At 44.6% G+C, this 14,833-nt stretch overlaps 2 protein-coding genes across 3 annotated transcripts; one reads left to right on the top strand and one right to left on the bottom strand.

Moving 5' to 3' along the window:
• Window positions 1–2,651: 2,651 nt before the first annotated feature.
• Window positions 2,652–10,793, top strand: PHYHD1 (phytanoyl-CoA dioxygenase domain containing 1). Of its 2 annotated transcripts, none has more exons than XM_071765777.1 (11): window positions 2,652–2,783; window positions 3,540–3,698; window positions 4,151–4,226; window positions 4,349–4,396; window positions 5,908–5,963; window positions 6,141–6,203; window positions 6,305–6,326; window positions 6,684–6,812; window positions 8,517–8,633; window positions 8,781–8,907; window positions 9,100–10,793. In XM_071765777.1, exons 1-11 carry the CDS (start codon window positions 2,751–2,753, stop codon window positions 9,143–9,145), a joined length of 876 nt encoding a protein of 291 aa, XP_071621878.1. In that variant the 5' UTR covers window positions 2,652–2,750; the 3' UTR covers window positions 9,146–10,793. The 2 variants fall into 2 exon arrangements, with proteins under 2 accessions (XP_071621878.1, XP_071621877.1); XM_071765776.1 differs by having other exon boundaries at window positions 6,129–6,203.
• On the bottom strand, window positions 10,656–13,012 carry DOLK (dolichol kinase). Its single transcript, XM_071765765.1, has one exon. The coding sequence runs from the start codon at window positions 13,010–13,012 to the stop codon at window positions 11,441–11,443; it is 1,572 nt and encodes a 523-aa protein (XP_071621866.1). The 3' UTR covers window positions 10,656–11,440.
• Between the last annotated feature and the right edge of the window lie 1,821 nt (window positions 13,013–14,833).

Raw genomic sequence — 14,833 nt, 5'->3', positions numbered from 1 at the left:
GCTGAATTCCTGCAGGATGAGAGGTTAAGAGTTGATCTTCGTTTTAAAAAGACTTAATCCTGATCATTCCAAATTTTCTATATAGCTCTCTGAAAAAGATGCAGTACAGGAAGCTGGAAATACATTGGTTTTATTCACTGCACCATAAACTTTTTTCTTTGCTGTTTTTTGAAGAAAGTAACCATCTTATTTAATTGCTGCATCTGTGATGCTTCTACTAACTTGAAAGAAAGGCTTCTCAGCACAGGGGAAACAGAAGTCTTCAAATATCTATGTAATTTTAAATCCTAATATACTATTTATTACAATTTAAATACTCCTTGTTCCTGTGCTCCTTGTTTCTCATTAAATCCACTGCCACTTGTTGCTGAGCAGTTTGAAGATTTCAGGAGAGGTGATGAGATTTGGCTGAATCTTTTCCACACCTGGTAATCTTGGCAATCCAGCAGCAATTCTGGTGAGTGCTGGGCTGCTTAAACTGGTTCTGGAGAACCCTTGAGCTGGCTTAGGTCCAGATGGTTTCAATAGGAACTCATATTGAGGAAGAAATTAGGGTAATCATGCCAGCCAAAAAAAGCATTTGAAATACTTGTGCTTTGTTTGTTGCAGGATTGTCCAGGTTCCAGATGTCACTCACTCCTCTACCTTTCATAGACACAGGGGATGGGCTTTGGAAGCCTTCAAAGGAATTTGCACCAAGTGCACTTTTCTTGCAGAGCTGGCAGGAGAAAATGTTTAATAGTCTGCAAAAGAGCTCTTGTAGGGAGAGGAAGGGAAGGAAAAGGGGCCATTTCCCTGTTTTGTCCAAGTATTTTGTACCTTCCTTATTTAAACTTACTGGAAGAGAAGGTTTTTACAAAGATGACATCCTTATCTGTGACTTCTGTGGGGCATTATGTGGTTTTCCTCTCAGTGCAAAGGTCTCTGTAAGGCTCAAAATTGGAGCTTGTCTGGAGTGGCAGAGAACTGAAGGACTCAAGGACAGACTCATGAAGGTTCCTGTAACCAAGGGGGTTTGTCTCTCCTGGCTTATGCAGTCATTTATCTTCTGGTATTTGTGCTGTGGGCTGCTGTTTGTATTGCTCAAAACAATCCATGAGCAGGAAAGCTGTGGTTTACTGTCAGGCATGTGAGCTAAAGGAGGTTCTGAAGTCATCAAGTGGGGGTAAGGTGGGGAGTGGAGAAAATGCCAGGCTAGATGGCTGAAAAAAATGCCTGGGAATGAGAAATACATAAATGTTATGAATGAGCTGGGTAACAGAGGCAGACTGAGGAGTGGCATGGGAGTGTGTGTAAAAAGCAGTTTTCTCCAGGCTTGCTGCCATCCAGTGGGGTTGATTGATCTTTGTGAGATCAAATTGCAGTCAAGAGCCACAGCAGGGAGGGTTTGTTTTTTTCCTGATGGTTACACATCTTCCTTAAAACCACTTCAGCTCTACCAGGTGGTGAGACTCCTTTAGCAGGAAGGAGGAACTGCTTGATTATTTTGTGAGTTTTGCAGCATTGTTTCCCCTTCGTGTTTGTAGTCCAGTGATTAAATCATCTTGCAAAATTTAGCTTTTTAAACTGTCAAATTCATATTTTGTGTGGAAAGAAGCTTGAAAAGCTGTAAATGCTCAAAATCTAAAACCACTTGATTCCCTTGTCTAGTAAAAACTAAAACCAACCTTGAACAAAGTGGAATTTTTATCCAGAGTTGATTCTCTTACAGAACAGAGGACTTGATTTTTTCCAACAGCATCTCTTTAAGATGGATTTTCAGCTGCTAGCAGATACAGTTTGGAAGCAAACACCTTCCCATGGGCATTTTCCCCCCATTTTCTTGGGATGTTAGTTGTTGGGCTAGGTCAGTGATGCATAACACCACCCTCATGGTGTTATTTTTCCATGGAGCACTGCTGGAAGGATTTTTGCAGTGTTTCCCCCAAGAGCCAAACACCTTTTTCTCTGAAGAGAAGGATCCTCCCCAGGGGTTCCTGTGGGATGGGCAGGATGTGCTGGCAGGGAGTGCCACTGCTGGGCTGCCCTCTGTGCCTCCATCTTCTGCCTCTTCCATGAATTTTCTGCATTTTCTATCTCTGATTTGAACTTTGGCTTCAGCTATTTACACACACCTCTGGAGTGAGCTGAGGAAGAGGTGCACATCCCCCAAAAACACCTGGGTGTGAAAATAAGATACACTCCCAATGAATTTTACCAAACTCTTAGTGGTTTTTCAGCTTTTTTACCCTGTAATCTGATATTTGCTGTCTCATGGGTTGCTGAAGTCCCCTTTAGGTGCTGAAGCACTGGCAGGATGTCCTGGCTGAGCAAAAAAAAAAAAAAAAAAAAAAAAAAAGGCTCTGTGGGGAGCATGAATCACCACTTTCAATTTGCTTCAAAACTTTTAGATCTTTTCATCCCACTTGCATCTTACTTTACCTCCCTTATGTTTTACCAGCATAACCTCTCTGTTGTTTTAAGCAGGGTTATTAATTAATCAGTGATAACTCCTTGGAGTTTGTCATCACACAGAAGGAGAACAGTTTTGTGCACTTGAAGCTGACACCAAGAGTCAAAGCAAAACTTTGCATCCTCGAATATCCCTGCCAGGGACGAATGGGGATGGATGGAGCCAACATTCCTGGAGCAGCAGCTCCGCTGGCTGAGCCTGTGCTGCTGTCACATGCTGGGGAAAGGATCACAGGAAGAGGCGGGGAGTCAGCCCTGCAGAGCCCTGGTGCCATCCTGCTGCTCCTGGTGGGGTCCTGATGGCTTTTGTGACCCAGTCTCAGATCCAGAAGGTAAGGAGCTGCACCCCGGGGAGTGTGTGTGTAGTGCAGACACTGAACTGCTTGTGAGACAGGGGCACTACTGGGTAGCCCGTGACCAGGTCTAACAAAAATCTGCTTTGCAAACACTGTATTTTTCTCAGCTACTCGTATTGCATTCATTTTGAGTGTGTGAGGGCTCTGTCGTGGCTACAAACTTTTCCGGAGGGCAACTTGTCCTGGAGAAAATTCCTCTGGTGTCCTGTCAGCCGTGAGCTCAGAGTCTGCCTGTCAAAGGATTATCTGCAGGGTGCTCTATATAAAGAAACAGTCCTTCCTACAGAGTTCACTTCATTTTGTAAGGGATTGTGTAGTCAACTGTGAGAAACCACCCAGGGGTTTTTCCCATAGCAAAACCACTTCCCAGCTGGAAACAGAATCTCATTTTTAGGTGACCTGTAGGTGTGACTGCTCTGTTCGTGTCAGCAGACTTTGTAATTTCATGGTTGCTGGTTGCACAGCTTAGATAAGAAATGCTGAAGCCATGAAGGCTCTAGTGATACCTTCTCTGCTTTGTTGACTTATCTCCACTGCTTTGTGATTTGTTAACTGTATAGAATCCAAGCCTGCTCATGAACTGTGTTTTTTTTACAATAGCAACCACTCCTGAAATTAAAAATTAAGAGCACTTTGTCCAGCTGCAGAGAACTGTTTTCTCTTGCTTTGTGCTGCCCCTGCCCCCCCCTGCCTGAGGGCTCTGGAGGAGGGCAACCACCCTGTCTCTTCCAGTTCCATGAGGATGGTTTCCTTGTCCTGGAGCATTTTTTCACCCCAGAGGAGTGTGACAGCATGAGGAGTCAGATCCAGAGAATCGTAGCTGAGATGGAGGTGCCCCCACACTGCCGCACCCAGTTCTCCACCAAGGAAGAGGAGCAGCTCCAGGCACAGGTACTGAGGAGGACAGGGCTTTGCCCATCCCAGAGCTGAGAGAAGGGAGGGAAAAGCCAAAAAAGCTGCTCAGGACTCACTCTGCTCTCTGGAGGGGTCTGGTGGGGGTCCTACCAGAGAGTGAAAGGAGAAGAAGGGTGCGTGTGGCACTGCCCGGCTCCCAGCAGCTCTCTCAGAACACTTCGTACTTGTTCTGCAGGCAGAAAATAGGTTGTTTTCCAGGCAGCCAGAAAAAGAAAAGCCTCAATGTGAGAGGTTCTTGTATAGTCCTAATCATTGCCAAGACCTTTAGCATTGTGAAAAGCCTTACCATGAGTGATGCCCATTGCCTCTGTTTTGTTTGTGCTGCGGTTGGATGGGAAAAAGATGCAGGTGAGTGTTAACATTTTGATCCAAGGTTCATTTATGGTTCTTCAAGGATTCTGTCTTTACTGGGCTCTCATCCCTGGCAGGGTAGCTCGGATTATTTCCTCACCAGTGGAGACAAGATTAGATTCTTCTTTGAGAAAGGTGTTTTGGATGAGAAAGGTAAGACCTGGCCTGAGCCACAGGGAGTGGAGAGGAGAGAGCTGAGGGAGGGGTTAGAAGCCAGTTCTAGAGAGACAATTCCTGCTTTACAAACAGTGTTAAGTTCTGGCTTTGTTTTGTAGGTAACTTTCTAATTCCAAAGGAGAAATCCATCAGCAAGATTGGCCATGGTATGTTTACAGGATGGGGTTTTGAAAGGGATGGACAAAAGGAATGTGTTTTTCAAATGTGAGGATTTCTTCAGACCTGCTCACTATAACCTTGGCCATCTGAGTTTAAACCTTTCTGAGCAGGGAAGTAACTTTTTCCCTCTTCTCTTGCTTCTCTGTGCTTCCTGGGGACCACTGCATGGAATAACTCAAACCTCACCCCCTCTTTCAACTGTGGCCATGCAGCTCTTGTCTCTGTAACCTTAGGCTGGTTTAGTCTGATTTTCTGCATTAAATTCTTGAACTTTCCACACACCTGCCTGCTTTGCATCACTCTGTCACTGTCTCTGCAGCTCAGTCTGTGCTGCCCCTCACTCTCATCAGTCTTAAAACTCTTACATTACAAAAAAAAAAAAGCCCTTCTGGGAGGTTTTTCATCTATGCATAGCTCAGACTCACTGGCATGTGAAAGTTGGGACTTTGTCTCTTTTTTTTTTTTTTTTAAGAGATTCCTCTAACTCATTTCCCACCTAAAAACAGTCACATCCAGTACAGATCAAACTGTCTGCTGTGTCCCATGCAGTGAAGGGTTGCCAGCACCAGATCTCCCTCCTGGGATGTCACCAGCATTTTTTCTTTACCCTTACTGGTTATGATTTGACTTATTTCCTCTCTCCCAGATCCCAAATTTGAGTTTTGATCCTTTTCATTTTTAAACAACAGAAGGAAGACACGAGTGGGTTTTGCTGCATCCCCAAGCACATGAACTTTGCTTAAATGAAACTTCACTAAACTTGGAAATTCAATACTGAGAGTTCTCAGCTCTTTGGTTTTCTCAGAAAAACTCTCCCCTTTCCAGCCCCCTTCCAGTTCAGTTTTTCCCCAGGGGAAGTGAAAAGCCAGTAGATTCCTGCTGACTCAGCAGCTTAACAATTCAACAGGCTTCTTCAGACTTATTTTGAGCAATTATTCCTTTTGATTGAGTCTTGCTTCATTTTTTGCTCAGGAGCAGCCCCTGCTGGACCTGCTCTTGAGTCCTCGTGGTGAATTTGATGTGCACAGTTGTAGGAAGCACAAATAGCTTTGTCCTGTGGACAGTTCCTCTGTGAAGGGCACCAAAGACAAACCCTAGCTCATTTTTAAAGGAATTACTTTTTTAGTAGGTCTTCAGGACTGTGATTTGAAAATCTGAATTTGTCTGTCTGCCTCAGGGCCATGTATTGTGGTTGACATTTTAGGAGATACATAATATAGCATAATACTTGTATTTTCTCACTCTGTTGTACCCTATTTTTTAAAAAATAGCTGTGATTTGTGGCCAGTAATTATTTCTTTGGTCTCTAAAGAAAATTGTATAAATCTCTAAGTGTTGTACCACCTCAGGTGTGATAAGCCAGGTGTGTTCACTCTTGGGAGGGATGGAAATTTTTGGTGGCAGTTTATCTTGCTTGGCTGCAGCTCATTGCTGTGTGCTGCCAGCTTCTCTTCTGTGAAATGAATCTCTTAGTCCAAAGCTTTTTCTTTCCCCTTAGCTTTACATGCTTATGATCCTGTCTTCAAGGAAATTACCCACTCCTCCAAGGTGCAGGTGAGCTGTTACTGTTTCCTAGAAGAATCTCAAAAAAAATTAAATTATGGAGTAGTTAATTGAAGTATTCTAGACTCTTAAGTATAGTAATTTTGTCCTTAAAAGGAAATGTAAATATCTTCAAGGAATTATACTTTGTGGTGTCCACAAACAAATTTTGGGAAGTTTTTTTTACAGGAATTGGGACGAAAACTGGGCCTTGAGAGACCAGTAGTTGTGCAGAGCATGTATATCTTCAAGGTAGAGTCATGCAAGTTGTCTTGACCCTTGAGAAATAAGACCCTGTTAGGTGGGAAGCTGTGAGTCTCCTCTCTTCACCCAACACCTTTCTTTCCTTGCAGCAACCTGGCATTGGTGGTGAAGGTGAGACTTGTGCCATCTCTGTATCACACTGCAGATAAGGCTCCTTTAAGGAATATTGCTAGGAAAAAGGCTCAGAATCAGACTTAAGCTTGTGGGTTCTGTGGTCCAAAACTTTTCAAAAATTGTAAAAAAACATCCATGTTTTCCAGAAATGTCTCTACATCATATGTACCTTGATCAAAGAGCTACTTTTATATTTGCAGAGTGTAAGGTGGTGCTTTTATGTGTGATTTAATCCATGTGACAGCTGGGTGGGCAGAGCAGCTCAGGTTGAGAGGTCAGGGAGAATGAGCCTGATGTCCTTCTGGGGGTACTGAGCTCCTCAAGAGGCCCTAAGGACCATCTCTCTTCTTGCAGTGACCCCACACCAGGATGCCACCTTCCTGCACACTGAGCCCCTGGGCAGGATCCTGGGGTTCTGGATTGCCCTGGAGGATGCCACACAGGAGAATGGCTGCTTGTGGTTCATCCCTGGCTCTCACACCAGTAAGAGTTGGGGTGTTTTGGTGTGTGGCTGTGAAACACCTCCCATCTTCTTGTTTAAGGGTAACACAGAGCATGTTAGGTTCTCTGCACTGCCCAGTGCCCTTGCTTGTAAAAAGGAAACTTTATTTACTGGAAAGATCTCCTTCTGTGCTGTTATCAAACCCACAACCATGTTTTTCAGCAGGTTCATAACTGCTTCACTTTGCTCTTAGCCCCTGGTTCATCAGATGAGTTTAATGTTTAGTTTTGAATCAATACCTAGCCTAAAGAATCCAGGGCTCTGGGGAGGGGAAGGACAGGACTCCTGACGTTTTATTTACTCCAGAATCTGTTAAGATGAAACCCATTAAAACTGCTCCTAGATCTTTTAACTCTGGTATTAGTTCAGAAGCTTCCCTTGCAAGATTCAGACTCTGTCTTGCCAGACCACTGCCATTTAAGACTTAAAGAAGGTCTTAAACCACTGTTAAAGAAGGTCCTAAACCTCTGGGTTCTTTCTCCCCACAGTAAACCAGGTCATTGCTGCATGTGAGTGCTCCTTCCACAGCAGCCTTGGAAATGTCCATCCAGTCTGATCTGAAGTGCAAAGAGTAATAATCCTTCATTTGCCTTCCAGAATAGGAGTACACTGAGAAATCACTTATTTGTTTTTCCACATTCACTCACAAAACTTTTTATTTTTCCATTTGCATCCCTTCCACAAAGATCCATCCCTTTTTCTTCCCCTGGCTGATTAAATTTTTAATCCTTGTATTTTTATAGAGGGGGAATAATAAAACCCCTCTTCTACAAGCACACACAATTGTCAAATAATTGGTCTGAATTTCAGTAAACAAGGAATTCCTCCAGGTCTGTGCACAGATTACTTGGACATCACCAAAACCATCAGAGAACAGTCAGAGGAACACACAGACAGCACAGCCCCGTGTCATGGCTGTGGGGGGACCCATGGTTGTTGCTGTATGTGTGTAACCACTATTGGATCACCAACAATTTCCTCTTTTTCACTGCCTCTAATCACCTTTCAACTGTTGCTCACCTAAACTTTCACTCAGGGAGTTTCATCACAGCACATTTAAGATGTGAAGGCTCTGATCCCACATAAACCCTGGAGTCAGCCACACTCCAATTGCAGTTGATGCTCTTATAGAAAGGAGAAATGGACCAAAGGTTGGCTTTTCATAAAGATATGATTGTGTTTCTAAAGGACCATGTTGCAATGCACAGAAAGAGCCAGAAAGGCAAACAGAAGGGAGTTGCTTATCAGTTTCTGCCCCAGGTGGAAAATCCTATTTGCTGAATGAAAAAAACCCACCCAAATTCCCAAGGAAAAAAAGCCTCAATATGCTGTAATAACAAAGCTCCTATCATTGCCAAAAGAAGTGACAGATATTGTTCCTCTGAAAGGAGAAATGGACCAAAGGTTGGCTTTGCATAAAGATATGATTGTGTTTCTAAAGGACCATGTTGCAATGCACAGAAAGAGCCAGAAAGGAAAACAGAGGGGAGTTGCTCATCAGTTTCTGCCCCAGATGGAAAATCCTATTTGCTGAATGAAAAAAACCCACCCAAATTCCCAAGGAAAAAAAACCTCAATATGCTATAATAACAAAGCTAAGAGAAGTGACAGATATTGTTCCTCTGCTGTGCAGAATGTAGCTGCCTGATTATTTTTTGTGTGTTTGTTACCCTGTGAATTTGCAGGTGGGATTACCCGGAGAATGGTCCGTGCAGCTTCAGGTGCCTCAACCTGTGTGGAGTTTGTAGGGTCAGAGCCAGCCTATGAGGACAGCCAGTTCACACCTCTGCCTATAAGTAAAGGTAAAAACAACCCCCAAACAACTCTGCTTTACAGCTCAGGAAAAACAGGAGAGCTAAAATTGTATTTTAACCTTGCAACTTCCTATGTATTTTAAAGCCAGTACTCACGATTCGGAAAAAAGCAGCATGGGTGTTTCTTTCAAACAGGGGGGCTCATTCTCATCCATGGTGAAGTTGTCCACAAGAGTGAACTCAACAGCTCAGAATCCTCTCGTCATGCATTCACCTTCCATGTGATGGAAGCCAAAGGCACCAGTTGGAGCAAAGAGAACTGGTAAGGTCACCAGTAAGCAGCTGAGGGGCCCAGAGCCTTTGCACTGCAATGGCCAGGATCAACTTTCCTTGCTGGTCTTGCATGCCACACAGTTTCTGTTGGTAGTGCCAACAGAATTGATTTCATACCTGTAGAACTGGAATAGTCTCTGGTTTGTTTTTTTTTTTTTTTTTCCTCTTTCTTACTTCCTAGGCTCCAACCAACCCCTGAACTGCCTTTTCCACCACTCTACACTTGAAGTTGGTGATTGGCTTCTGGAGTCGATAGCTGATCAATATTCCTTTCTGATCATTTGTTCATGGTTCCTTTAAATATAACTCACCAGATCAGCTTTCAAGATTAATTTATCCTCCCTCCAGAATCAGGACCCTCAACACAGCTGAATACACCTGTGTTAGACTGAAGCTTCTACTGCAGCCTGAGCCCTACTAGTAGGAGAATAGTTGTCCAGTCCTTTTGGTAAGGAAACTTCTTCAGTCTTGAGAAGAGACCATTTAAAACCACTGCATCTTGACTGGGACCAGTTAAGAATTATTTCTTCTTTCAGATACTCATTATTTTCTTCTGTTTAAGTCAAGAGCTTTTCTAGTGCATTTCTTGGCTCTGTTGATCCCAGCAATGGAGGTGAACATGTCATGTGAAGATGGCTTTTACCCTTAGGTCTCCATCCTACTGTTGGAATAATAGAATCATAGGATCATTAGAATTTTGCTTGATTGGGCAAAATGAAGCAGGAAGTGACTTTTATAATCAATCTTCTAAGTATTTCTAACAAACTGTAGCTGAGTGATCTCTGGGTGTATTGGTTAAAACTATTGCCCTCTCCTGCTTTTCTAGTTTGAAAGCTGTGAGCAAGGTGGAAGGAAAATGGCTTTTAATTCTGGTGTTATTTAATGATGTTGATGGTGAAAGCTCATGATGGAAGCAGCTAAAGGTTTCTCTGTATCTTTCCATTAGGGGAATTAATAATTTAGAACAGAACCATTCTGCTGAGCAGTGATAGTCTGTCCTTTGATTATATGCACCACTGCCTGCAATGTATGAAACTGTCTAGTTCAAGTGCATAAATAAAAGCAAAAAGCTGGAAATTTGCAGGATTTCCTCTTAAAAGTGAAGGAAACTCAGCCTAGCACAATTACTGACTTTGATTTCCTAAGAAGTATCTGACAATTTATTGTGTAATTAAAAAACCAACTCTGGACAAACCTAAAGAAAAGCAGGATCAAACCTCAGGAGCTCTGCCCAGGCAGGTGGGAAAATTGGGCAATGCTGCCTCTCAGCTATTGGAGTCTCAGCTTATTGCAGGGACAAGCACAATTCTGGATTCTGGGTCCATACAGCTCCACCCTTCATCTTATTCTCACTCCTAAGGCACTGTCTCAGGGCTAGGACTGCAGCTGTCTTGGACTTGCACAAAACTGTTGCAAAAATAAAGAGTGTCAGAAGTGAACTTCAATCTGCAAACAAGAACACTGGGCTGAAAATCTTCACTTGGACCCTTCAGAGGGGAAGGGAAGAGGAAGGGAAGAGGAAGGGAAGGCATGTGCTGTGCTGTGTTTTGTTCTAATGGACACTTGGCAGCCTGGCAAGAAGAGGTTACCAATACAGAAGTGTTTAATGCATAAAAATTAGGTGGGGTGTTTGCCACAAAATGGTAGTTAGAATCTGAAATGGGCAGCTTGCTGATAAAGCATTTTTAAAAGTTATTTTTAAATCTTGCTGAAAAAATGGACAAACTAGAAAACTGCAACAGTTATTAGAAAAGTTTATTGACTTCAACAGTTTCTGCTTTTGTCATGTGTAATTAGTTTTCTGTGACTTTGCCTGGTCTTTCCCCACTATTAATTATTCCAAATGGATTTAGAAATTCAAATGTTGAAGATAAAGCAGTTTTTTTTTTCTTGTTGCATAAACCTCCAGGGCTAAAACTGCAACCTTCTTGTTAGTACTGTTTGGAAGAAACAGTCTCTTATGTTCCCAGATCTCCTGCACCTGCCCTGGGTAGACTCAGCTCTAGAGCCTGCTGAGTTTGGAGCTGTGTTCATGCATCACTTGGTGCCAGTATGGCTCTAGGTGATGGTGCTGGGACACTTGTCCTCCCTTGGTGCAGAGGGTGGCCACTCTTATTATAAAACATGCTTTAATGGTGCTCACACAGAGGTGAGGAGCTGGCAGGGCTCAGTGCAGTAAAACAAGTTTTGGCTCTGATGCAACAGAGGGGTGGCAACACCTCTGAGAGCTTTGCTTACTTCTGGTTTCTCTCATCCACTTAACCTCTTCTTCCTCTACCTCTGAGCACCCAGAAGACTTGAAAATAGCATTTGTGTTTAATCAGACAATGTACAAGTCACATTTATATTCTGTGTTTTAAGTGGGGGAGAAAATGAGACCAAAAGAAACCCTTTATTTTAAATAGGTCTTTTTCATTTCTGATGTCAACTGTTTTGTCTGCTGCACCAAGAGCAGCTCTGAGCTCTCATTACAGTGCATATTACCACCCTTTTAGAGAAAATACCTGTTCCTGAAAGTGCTTCTATGCCATAAACATGATCTGGAGGTAGAGGGGCAACAGCAGATTATCAATCTGGGTTGTATAAGCTTCCAGCAGAGAAACTAAGGTCACAGACACCAGAATCCAGGCATAGCTGGAGTTCAGATTGACACTGCTGTCAAAGATCAGAATAAGAGCCACAGCAATGATCTGAGCAAAAATAGCTGTCATTGTCCCTTCAACAGTCTTCTTTGTTCCTGGCCACTTGATTTCCCCCATTGTACTGCCAAAAACAGAGGCAATGGTGTCTCCTACCCCTACTGCCAGCACCCCAGAGTAGGGGGCCAGTGCTCCCACCCCAGGCAAAGTACCCTTAGGAGCACAAGATCTGGGGAACAACCACACTGGGAGGGACATGCCAAGGAGGAGGTAAATATGAGTCAGGATGAGAGGTCCACTGTCTCTTTCATCCAAGAAGAGAGACAGCAGTTGCCTGAGGGTCTGGCCAAAGGGTTTGATCCTGAAGTACCGAATGTACTCTAAGAAAATAAAAACTGCCAGGCACAGAACTGCAGCAACGTGGAGAAGCTGTCGGTCGTAAATGAGTCCAGGAACATAAGTAGCTACAACAATGAAATGGAAATATTTCCTGGTTACAGTCGAGGCCTGGTGTTTTTTACATTCAGATGACCTCTTGGCGTTCTGATAGAAAACCACACCGCATGCTGAAGCAGCCAAAAAGGTCCAGTATACCAGGAGGTAAACTCTGGCCTGTGTCTGAAACAGAAACTGGAGCAGCCAGAACAAAGGGTTCCTCTGGATCAGTCGGTACAGCCAAGGCATGATCACCCCTAAGCCAAGCACTGCTGTCATCATATGGAAAAACATGGAGGAGATCCAGGTGCAGGAATCCATGAAAATGAAGAGCACGGTGAAAAAAAGCCCAAGAAGAACAACTCCAACAACTGCTACCAGCAGGAAGAAGTCAATGGGATCACCTCTGCCCTCCACCACATTCAGTGAGCGTTTAATGAGCTGATTCAGAACAAAACTGGTACCTCCCAGAACCAGCAGTGCTTCTCCAGGAGTAAAACATCGGGGCAGGAGGTACAGCAGGATCATACTGAGGTAGACAAAGATGAGCAGCACTTCTAGGACCTCGATCACTTCTGAAACAGTCAGAGAGTGCTTCATGGTGTAGATAATTACACTGCCAGCAACACCAGTCAGGATGCAGGTGTTGGTGGGCACAGGTTTTGTGACACCCACTGCTATGACAGACAGGAAGAGAGCAACCAGCATGCCCGTGGAGGCCACAACAATCCCAAAACGTTCAAAGTAGACAATGCCAGCAGACCTGCACCTCTCCTTCATCACAATCCCCAGCAGGGGGATGACCATGCTGGCAGGGAGGAGCCCGCTGTTGGCTCCTGTACGGAACTGGAACACGGCTCCCCCCAGCTGGAGGAGGTGATCCCATTTGAACTGGACATAAAAAGCCTGGAGGGCCAGGGCCAGGGCACACCAGGAGTACCTGTCCCACACCACCAGGTGCAGCAGGAGAACGATGGTGAAGACGAGCAGGGATTCCACCAGCACTGGTTTCTTTAACATGATTCCAGCCCGACGTGGCTCCAAAATCTTCCTGGAGAATCCTGGTGTGCTCAGCAGTTGTCCATTAGGAAGAATTCCCTTCCATGCTACTGCAATCCCTATTAAAAAAAAACAAAACAAACCAACAAGGCAAGGAATTAAAGGGACTACTAGAAAACCTGAAGCTTCCAATCAGCTGTTTTGTTCTGAAGCTCAATTTAACCAGATAATGTGACAATTGTTTACATCAACACACAGATAAATAAATAAAAAAATCAGTGAGGCAAAGGGAAGTAAACCTTGTAAGATATTCCTCACCATCATCTAAAGCTGCCAGTGCTTTCTCTCTCCCCTCATTCCCTTGTCTGACTTAACACTTCTGCACTTTACTTTCTCTGAGTCAAGGCTCAGGGCCAGTGACAGCTGCATTACAAACTAAACTTCCCTTTCAATTTTTGGACTGTGAGATAAAAAGCCAAAATAATCAGCAATGCATGTAATGACTTAGGTTAAACCACACCTTGCCTTCTTTTCAGGTTCTCTGGATGTCTCTGTATTTCTGTCTGGCTGCTCCAGGTGTTATCCCTGCTGGATCAGGGATCTCCAGCTGAAACTTTGGATTGTTTTATCTTCTCTGGCTCACTCTGAAGCTGATTAGCAAGCAAATTCTTATGAAATTCTGCTCCCCCTGTCTCATTATTAATACCTACACCAGCTCCCTCATGGAAGGCTCTGAGTTTATTTGAAGTTCTGCTTTGGGTTTGCCTCCAGTGTTGAATCTTGACACCAAATTACAGAGCTGAGTGAGAGCTCAGTAATACTCAAAGCTTGTACTGCCAAACTCCATTGCACTGTTGGGCTGGAGAGTTTAGTTATTTATGACCTTGTACTGAATACTCTATTAATAATTAAGAGTATTTTTGACATCCTTATTCCTATAGTCTTGATTGTTACACAACTTATTGCAGTAAATGTAATAATTTTTGCCACTTTAAGCAGAATAAAAGAAGAATTGGTCATGCAGTCAACAAAAGAGAACTGGCATGGGCAAATATCTCCCTCTGACCACTAAAGGCTTTGGGGTCCTTTGGGGTCCAGGGGAGGAGGAAGCTTAAGGCTTCTTTGAGAAGGGGGAGGGTGAAAACCCCACGGCAGCCAAAAATTGGAAAAGAATCAAACTGGCAGCATTAAGGCTGCAACCCAGCTCTTGCTCAATGATGAGCTTCCCCCAGCAGGCAGCCTGCCAGCTGGGCCATGAGACAAGAAAAAAAGTCACCCTATAACATGCAGCTCTCCTGCTCTGACCCCACAAAATCGTTTTGGTTGGGAAAGCTCCAGGGGGCTCAGCTCCACCCGTTGATGCTTTCACAGCTGCTGACCCGGGAATCTGCAACACGATCCATTTCACAGCTGAATTATTCAGTCTCTACGTCCCCGCTGCACTTTACACCTTCTTTCAGGTCCGGTGAAGCCCTCCCCCAGTCCCGTTCTCCCTCAAGCACCCACCCCAACCCTTCGCCCCTCGTTTTCTGCCCGTTTCGGGCTCTGCATCCCGACAGCTGCCGGTGGGGAAGCTGCCGCGCTCCCAGACGCCTATCAGCTGCCTCCTCCCTCTCTTCCCCGCATCCTCCGCAGCTCTGCGGGCTTCCCCCTCCTTCCGCGCCGCCCTCCTCCTCCTGTCCCTCGGCCGCGGCAGCCCGTAGCCCACCCTTCGCTACCGGGAACCGGGGGCCTCAGCGGGAACGGCCGCCGCAGCACCTTCGGAAGGGCCGGGAGCCGCTCGGAGGTTTTGCCCGGGTGAGCCCCGAGTTCCGCCGAGAGGCCGCAGCCTTTCCCGGCCGT

Source organism: Heliangelus exortis, chromosome 22 (genome assembly GCF_036169615.1).
Source record: "Heliangelus exortis chromosome 22, bHelExo1.hap1, whole genome shotgun sequence".
Taxonomy (NCBI): domain Eukaryota; kingdom Metazoa; phylum Chordata; class Aves; order Apodiformes; family Trochilidae; genus Heliangelus; species Heliangelus exortis.
The sequence above is the reverse complement of the archived record's forward strand: the minus strand, read 5'-3'. Positions and strand labels throughout refer to the sequence as shown.